This window comes from Condylura cristata, unplaced genomic scaffold (assembly GCF_000260355.1).
Source record: "Condylura cristata isolate star-nosed mole 26May11 unplaced genomic scaffold, ConCri1.0 scaffold00015, whole genome shotgun sequence".
NCBI classification, from domain to species: domain Eukaryota; kingdom Metazoa; phylum Chordata; class Mammalia; order Eulipotyphla; family Talpidae; genus Condylura; species Condylura cristata.
The window spans coordinates 36,473,259-36,482,040 of NW_004567116.1; the positions used below are offsets into that span (position 1 = coordinate 36,473,259).

Here is an 8,782-nt window from a genome sequence, read left to right on the forward strand (position 1 = left end):
TCATATCGGGGCTCCCTGAACTCTCTTAGATCGAAGCAACTGGAACATAGCCTGGCGAATCGTCCTGGTCTTCCAACTGTAAATGATGGGGTTCAGGACAGGTGGTAAGAGCAAATAGATGTTGGCCAAAGTGCTGCAGACCACCCTTGGGGTGGTGCTGAGAAGGTGGTGTGTCAAAGACAGGCTGATCATCGGCACATAGAAAACAGTGACAGCACAGATGTGACAGACACACGTGCTGAGAGCTTTTTGTTGCTTTTTGGGGGCCACAGTGCTCAGGACAGTCCGGAGAATCAAGACATAAGAGAAAAGAATAAACAGTAAGTCAGTGCCAGTAATATAAAGCTGAAAAAACATGCCTAAAAAACTGCTGATCCAGGGATTGGCATGTGTGTACTTGATCATATCTGGGTGGTAGCAAAATGGATGGGAAAGTTCCTGGCCCCCGTGGAAAGAAACATTCTTCAAAGCCAGGAACATGAGAAATATAAAAGCCGCATGTCGTGTGCAGATGACCAGGCCAATGACCATGATTATCATGCCTGTAAGGACGGTGGCATAGCTCAGTGGATTACAGATGGCCATGAAGCGGTCAAAGGCCATGGCCGCCAGAACCGAGGACTCCAGGAAAGAGAAAGTATGGACCAAGGACATCTGGATGAAGCAAGCTTTAAAGCTGATCTCCCGGGCATGAAACCAAAGGACCCCAAGTACGGTGGGGAGAGTTGAGCCAGTTAGACATAGATCGACGGCTGACAGCATAGAGAGGAAGTAGTACATGGGCTTGTGGAGACCCTTCTCCACGCTGATGACAAGCAAGATCGCGCTGTTGCCCAGGAGGGCGATGGTGTAGAGACAGCAGACCGGAATGGAGATCCAGGCATGAGCAAGTTCCAGCCCAGGAAATGCAGTGAGGAGGAAGTTTGTGGAGGAAGATGTGGTGTTGTTGAAAAATACCATGCTGGGTTGAGGGCACATCTTGAAAAGAGAGACCACAATGATAGAGCTTATCATTTTGATTCTTTTTTCAAGTTTCTTCCAAAATCACACATTTGTATTCAAAACCCCCAAACTAGAATCTCAAACTTTTCGTGTTAGAACCCAGCCCTACTTTTCTTACTCTAGTCTCTTTCAATTACATCCATGCATCTTTTTAGACTTATCCCCACTCTACTGCCCAGTCTATCCTGATTTGAAGTAGGAAATGTTCCAAGACATGTCACCCACATGCACACACGTGAGCAAAAGCATCTCCGCAATTATAAATGATGGGTACATCTCCAGAAGTTGATCCTGAAATAATGAGATGCACACAACAGCTACAAGCACCAGGCTTCAAGGTGTTCTTTCTGGAAGCTGGACTGAGGTATTGTATCCAGAGATGTCCTTATAGCTGAATCATCAGCCACCCACTCCTGCTAGACTCCATTAAAAATCTTCTTTTGTGGGGCCCTCCCTGGTGGCACAAGGAGTTAAAAAGCAGCATATCAGGCTTTTGAAAATTTTATCACTTTTCTGTAATGGGATTGGTCCTATAATATCTCCCCTTCTCATTCCACAGCTGTCTGGAATTTAGATTGATTTTTTGCTCTATTTCTGCATTTCTGTGCAGTTTTTCACCTTTACGGAAATAACCAGGTCGTATACTCCACTTTCTCCATCTTTATCTTGGAGTACATATTTCTACTCATTTTCATGGATACCAACCACGTAGGCTTAACATGCTCACTGTGGGTAAACTGTCCTAATGAATCTTCCAAGAAATTACAAGCAGATTTCTGGAATACATGATTTCAGGAATGCTAAACTAAGCATAATAGGTGATCTTAGGTAAGACACCTATAGAAAAGGGCTAGCACACATGGAGCAATGTGGTTTTGTAGAAATTGGAATAGAAGTAAGAACTGAGACATTAAAGAGAGTTCGTAAAGGATAGATAAGCTAAGGTGGCATCACAAATTGGAGTATCAAATAGTCCCCCCATGAGAACATCCATAGAAAGGCTGCTACAAAGATAAGAAATGGTGTCATAAAGAGGTGGGGTCTGGTGTCTATTTAGAATGACAATTCAATTCTATTTAGAATGTGTTCTCCTTCTGCAGGTGTCATCATTGTTGATTTCTAAATGTTTACTTGGGCCATTATTTTTCACCAACAGAGACCTAACAAGAAATGACATACCTAGCCCAATTGCTGTAGTGATAGGGTTACTATAATTATTCTCATATTTTAGTAGTCTAGGCTTTCTGACAAGTGACAGGGTGCATAAAACAAAATTGCTAGTACCAAACCCTGCCAATTGCTATTGTAAGGATAAATATGAAGGCTTGTTAGATATTTTCTCCCCTCTCCAATGTACAATGGTGATGATAGAAATAATCATTTGTTGCTTTGAAAGAAAAAGGTCTAATTGCTTTCTTCTGCCATAATATATAGCATTACATTACAGGTGTCTAGGATTTGTTTGGTAAAGAACAGAAAAATCAGGAACCGATAGATTGCAAACAGACTGAATCAAATCAACTACCCAGACACTGATTGACTCAGCTAATACTGGTTATTGTGTTGGTGGATAGGGAAACAGAAATGAGAAAAGAACAGTTTCTACATTCAAAACTCTCTGAACCTGCTGGAATTGAATGTAAGAAGTCAAGGGAAAATATTAATAGAGGACTACATAGGAAATGAGGGAAAACTACATAAACAGAAAGGATAACATCATTTCTGAGATTTCTGTTCCATTCCTCTCCTTCTCAGACAGATTAAGCCCTATGTTAAGAATGAACCTCTTCTCTGTGATAACCATCCAGGAATCTCTCACTACGCTACAATACAAAATCTCTCAATCTATTGGCCCTTTCCAACAGCATTTTCTAGCACTGAAATTCTGCTGTTTGGTCATATTTCTGTTTCTCGCTAGAATATAGGATCCCTCACAGACAAGCACAGTGATTGGAATATGATAAGGCTCAATCACCAATATTTGATGTAATAACAGTACGAAAATAAATGACAGGAGAGAGAGAGGTGAATACGGACTAGATGAGACACATAGATGAATGTTAAATCTTGCAGGAAGGATGAGCCAGAGGAAAATAATTTTGTTCAATACCAGAAAACCTGTAAGAGTGGTAACCTTCACCCCTTATTGACAGGGGGAGAAAGAGTAGGTTAAAACAGGTAGAAAATAATTAAAATTCTTTGTAAACGTCATACATTTTTGATAGTCATAACTTTATATAACTCCAGGAACTTTGGTACAGATATTTTTCTCCTACTTTAAAGAACGGAAATGGCTCCAGCAAGTATTACATCAAAGTTAAAATAGGTTCAAAATTAAAAGCCAGACTGATTAACTACAATGCCCGTTACTGTTTTCTAAGTCATAGACTAAAAGGGAAGTTAGGCTTATGAGAGATACTGGACAGCTGGGCAGTGTGATGCCTTCTTTAAAAACACAAAAGTTGCACTATGGTGATGGTACATGGGTGATTTGGTAATGGGAAGCCCACAGGGATTACAACTGAGGTGGGAAAAGGCACAAAATGATGTAAAAATAAACTATTATTTAAAAAAAAAGCTTCATATTTTATAATAAATATATAAATGATTCATACTGGGATAGAGATGAGAAATAAATAAAAGAGATAATGTCCTTATAGTTTATTCAAAAAGAACATTTGTAGAGTCCATTTAAAATGTGTAAATGTCTATGTATGTTTGTCATCTGTGACTCTCCATTTGCTGTTATATATAGAGATGCATTTGAGCATGGGACGGTTATCAAGAGATAAGATACTCACTAAGCAGACACTAGACAGCTCCGGTTCTTTGAATTATAGGTCATAAAGGACAGAAATGCAACTGTCCTTTGACAGGGATAGGAGGGATTTGAGGGGGTAAGAGCAGAGGAGACAAATAACTCATTTGCTAAAAGATTATTGTTTCTTATGAAATGCAGATATGTACACTGGAGAAAGAGCAGAGGGCCTTTACTCTAACTCCAGAAAAGTCATACTCTCTGGAGCCAATTATAGGATAAAGTTCAGTGCTCCAGTTTCTCTCTGCACTGCCCACTGACGAGAAAAGTCTAGTACTCTTTATTTTTGTCTCCCCATTTTGTCTGTGCAGGCAAATACAGTTCATATAAAGAAGGCTAGATTTAATGACTTGGATAATATCCATCCAACTCAAAAACTTAATGACCCAGAGGACATCATTTCTGCTTTCTTACATTAATAACAGTACAGGCACACCTCGACTTTCTGTTTATTTCTCAACATAGAAATTTATTCCTTCTACAATTTGGAGCCTGCACTGATATTTCCAGTTCATGTTTACCTGAAATTTCCTTTCTGTTTTTAATCACTAAATGCTTGGACCTTCCATTTGATTCTTAACAATGAGGCAGAGCTGACATTGGTAATTTATATATTCTATGGCTATCTCTTTTATCTGTCTGGTGTGTAAGTACTAAGTGGTTTGGGCTTACAGGTTTATTCCTTCTCAATGCTGGCTACTAAATTAGAATTGGAAAAATACAAAGCTTCAATTAGTAAAGTTGACAGAGAGATCTGACTCCTATCTCTTCTTATTTTTCTGACTTCCATTATCTCCTCTCGTCAACCCCTCATTTCCACTTCTTCCTATATCTATTGCACACCTCCATTTCTTCATCCCACCTTATTTGTAGCTTCTATCAATTCATTTCTCCCTCCTTCCATCTCTAGGGTTCTTTATTATTTAATCCCTTTCCCGGGGTCCCCTTCCCATCCATGAAATATTCTTACCTGCTCACATCAGCAACACCATCCGATGCTCTTCAATCCCATCACAGAGTAAGGATTAAACCATTTACCAGTGGTGGGGACTTTATAGCCCCTTAGTAGAATCACCTGGCAACAGTGAGCTAACTTGATTAGTGAGTATTTGATTGTAGTGTGAGTTATGGGACTCATAAGCTATTATCTCTCTATAATATCTCCCATACATCTCTCAAACACAGCTTCAACCCTGCTCCTAGCCTAAGCAAAGCCCATGCATCAGGAGCTTAAATGGAGCCTTGGCTCTGGGGGCTGACAGTAATGGGTACCTTCATAAACTTCCTGACCGGATCAGATACTAGCTGCATTTCTCTTCACCTTGCCTTAGGCTACAGATTCTCAGCAAAGGAGCTCCCTGAAGGTCAGTGCAGACTCAAAAAGTACAAAATAATCCCTCTGATCACTGTTCCAAAAAGTATTTTTCCAAACCAGTCTCATTGTCATATCCTTCTTCTGACTGAAAAACCTACTCTACTGACTCATATCTGCATCCCATATGCCCTTCTAAGCATAACTGAAGTAGCATTTGGTGAACTCAGCAATATCAAAATTTGCACAATACCTTTTAGCAGGTTGTCTTATTTATTTATATGTCTATTTATTTATTAGCAAGTCTATGGTCTAAGTGTTATTCTCTATTATTTCACAGATGAGGAACACTTAGAGGCTTTGAATAACTACCCGTCTAAAAGCCAGCAAATTATAGAGTTCTTATTCAAGCCAAAATTCTTGCTCTTTACCAATAAGCTGTATTGTCTATTATGGTCCACTACGTTTATTTATGTCTTCAGGAAATGTAGTTACAATAGATGGTCTCCAATCTATTCATCCCACAGAGTGCTTAATTCACAACTGCAAACCCACATCTGATTTAAGTCTCAATTTTACCAGAATCTATCTCTCCATTGTAGGCAGTAAATTACTAATCCTGAGAATATTCATTACGTACTGGTTTTTTATCCTTCTTGAAATATGTTCTTACACTTATTATTATTAACTCGGGTGCTGGCCCAGGCAAGGCGCATGACATTTTGGTGGAGACAGAAGGAATGAGAGTGGATGTGGAGTGATAAAATGGGAGGTGGTTGATGAGGAAAGGTGCAGGGAAGGCCACGCAGATTGCCCTCGTCAAGATAATTGTCCCCATTTTGCAAACCACACCATTAGTTAGGAAGGTGCCATATGAGAGTGGGCTCCAGATCACCACAACACGATCAAAGGCCATGGTGACAAGCATGCCAGATTCAATGGCTGAAAAGGTGTGGATGAAGTACATATGAACAAGGCAGGCATTAAAGGTGATGAACTTGTAGTCAAACCAGAATATGCCTAGCATAGAAGGCAAAGTACAGAGAGTAGTCCCATGTCTGCCAAGTCCAGCATACACAGAAAGTAGTACATGGGTATATGCAGAGACGATTCAGACTTAATGGTAGAGATGATGATCCCATTACCAAAGAGTGCAATGACATATATAGCACCCAATGGAAATGCCATCCAATAATACTTTTGCTCAAACCCTGGAATTTCAGTTAAGACAAGGTAAAGGTTTTGGAAGTAGGAATGATTATTCTCTGCCATGAAGCCAATGTGACATCAGCATAGGAATGGAAATTATGGAATCCTGATGGATGATTTTCTAAAAATATAATGACAGAGATTAACAATGTATTAAAATCTGCTTCCCTAGCTACCCCCTCCCCCCAACCGGTGGTGCAGTGGGTTGGAGCACAGCCCTGAGAAGCTAAGCCTCTTCAGTGCCAGTTCAGTTCCACCCTGGAGGTGATCCACATGACACAGCAGACCTCTACTGTCTCACCCGCTCCTCCCCTCAGCAGTGTTCTTTGTTGATCTGCCTATTCTGCTCCCCACTCTCTCTGGTGAATCATCTTGCTGCCCCTGAACCTCTGGCCTATACTCCATTTCTATATGCATAAATAAATAAATATTTTTTTTAAAAAATCTGTTTCCCTAGAAGTAGAACCATTTTATTTTCACATGGGTGGTGTGTGTGTGTGTGTATAAGAGATGACTGAAGCCCTTAAATTACTGTTCCAAGCTATATCCTGTAGAGAGTTTCTACTGGCCCCAGAGAATAAGATTCACCCACATTTGATATGATGGCTGGAGAACTCCAGGGGCTACAACAATGTAAGAAAAAAAAATTAACTAATAAAAAAAGATTCACCCAAGTACAAATAAATCATAATTAATTTAAAGCACATGTTGTAGTGCCAATGCATTAGGTAAAACATCTTCTGACTCCTGTCTTTTCCTTCTTTCTAATCAGTATAATATAGGTTGTTGAGTTCAGAGGCTGGGGACATAATAACTAATACAAAGTCCTTATACAATATGAATTATTTGGCTCCTCACAAAATATACCTTCCTACTCATCACACACCTTACTCCAAGATCACTCTTGTTTTTGGGGTAAGCATGGAAATGGCTGGGGCTAATGCTTACGCTTCTCTTTGAGCAGGACTCCACTTTATTTTCACTGAGCCTGGGTGGAACCTCAGGATCATTCTTAACCCAGGAACTTTATACAGTCACTTTTAATCATAGAAAATGAAATGTATTTGTCATTGCTAATCCATTGACATTTTAGCAGAGGGGAGCATAAGTTATACTCAAGAAAGCAACAACAACTTTTCTTTTTCTCAAATAACTCATTTGGCTCAGCTGCAATGTTTTTCAGGATCAGTATCATCAAGCAACTCCTTATTCCTAAGGCACAGATATGATTCACCAGAGCATATTACATTCTGACTGAGAGTATAAGGGTTCTGATAGAGACCTGGAAGATTTACTAAGATGAATGTATTAGAATTATTTTTTATTTTAAGGCCCCAGTGGGATCATTTAACTTAAAACATGAATGCTAGTCAGAGGTAAAACATGCTCTCTTGAGAAGCTCTCAATCTTAAAACACTAATCAATTGGTTTCACCAACTAATTGGAATCACCCTAACTAAGCGACAATGTAGTGTTAAGGACTCTCAATCTATACTATCTTTTGTAGTCAGATTATAGCTACCCCCTGCCCCGCCCCAGCAACAGAACCCCATAAAGACTACAAGGACAATAATAGTATCTACTCATTAGCCAGAGTGAATATTGAAAATGCAAAGACCTTAGAAAACAAAATGTTTACATTTTATTTAGATTAGTTGGAATTAAAAAAATTCTGCCATTTATACATTCTATTCATATTTTTATTTGGATTTGTAATTTGCTGCTTTTTTTTTTTAAAGATTTATTTATTTGTACATACAGAACCGGGGTACAGGCTAGAGGCTCAGGGGCGGTGAGAGGCTTCACCAGAGACAGAGTGGGGAGCAGAACAGGCAGATCGACGAAGCACACTGCTGAGGGGAGCAGCGGGTGGGTCAGGAGAGGTCTGCCACACCATGTGGTCACCTCCGGGGCAGGCGGGAATCGAACTCATGCGGAAGTGGCTTTAGCTTCTCAGTGCAGTGCTTTAACCCGCTGCGCCACCAGGGAGGGCCTGCTTTTTTGTTTTGGATGTATTGGCCAGTATTCTTTACAGGTTGTGAAAGTGAAAACTGATAGACTCCTCTATCATCAAAGAATCACATTTAATTTTGTATCTCTTCTAGTTTCGTATATTTTATGCTTTGCTTTAACTACTAAATGACTCAGCACCAGACTCTGTGGTTGACCCATGCTCATGAGAATATAAAACCAGGCATCTTGTTGACCCATGCTCAGGACGAATATAAAAAATACAAGCAACAGACAACTTTGGAAGGATGAGAACATACATGCATCAAAATGAACCACTGCAATGGACTCAAACACAACAGCAGAGTCCTGTGTCCCCAGCCCCCCAAAAATACATTTAGATTTAAAGTCTCCCAAATATACTTTTTGAAAGATTTCTAATTCAGACCCTTCTAGCCTTTTTTCATTGCTGTTATGAAAGAGAGTTTGTT

The 8,782-nt window shown here is 39.8% G+C and overlaps 1 protein-coding gene and 1 pseudogene across 1 annotated transcript; both read right to left on the bottom strand.

Annotated features, from left to right (window-relative positions):
- Positions 1–978, bottom strand: LOC101627173 (olfactory receptor 51T1). The gene has a single exon (XM_004683670.1). The coding sequence runs from the start codon at positions 976–978 to the stop codon at positions 1–3; it is 978 nt and encodes a 325-aa protein (XP_004683727.1).
- Positions 979–5,779: 4,801 nt separating this feature from the next.
- On the bottom strand, positions 5,780–6,404 carry LOC105853658 (annotated as a pseudogene).
- Between the last annotated feature and the right edge of the window lie 2,378 nt (positions 6,405–8,782).

Bases quoted from the DNA above. Each gene is read 5' to 3' on its own strand.
- LOC101627173 (XM_004683670.1), bottom strand. From the start codon at position 978: ATGTGCCCTCAACCCAGCATGGTATTTTTCAACAACACCACATCTTCC.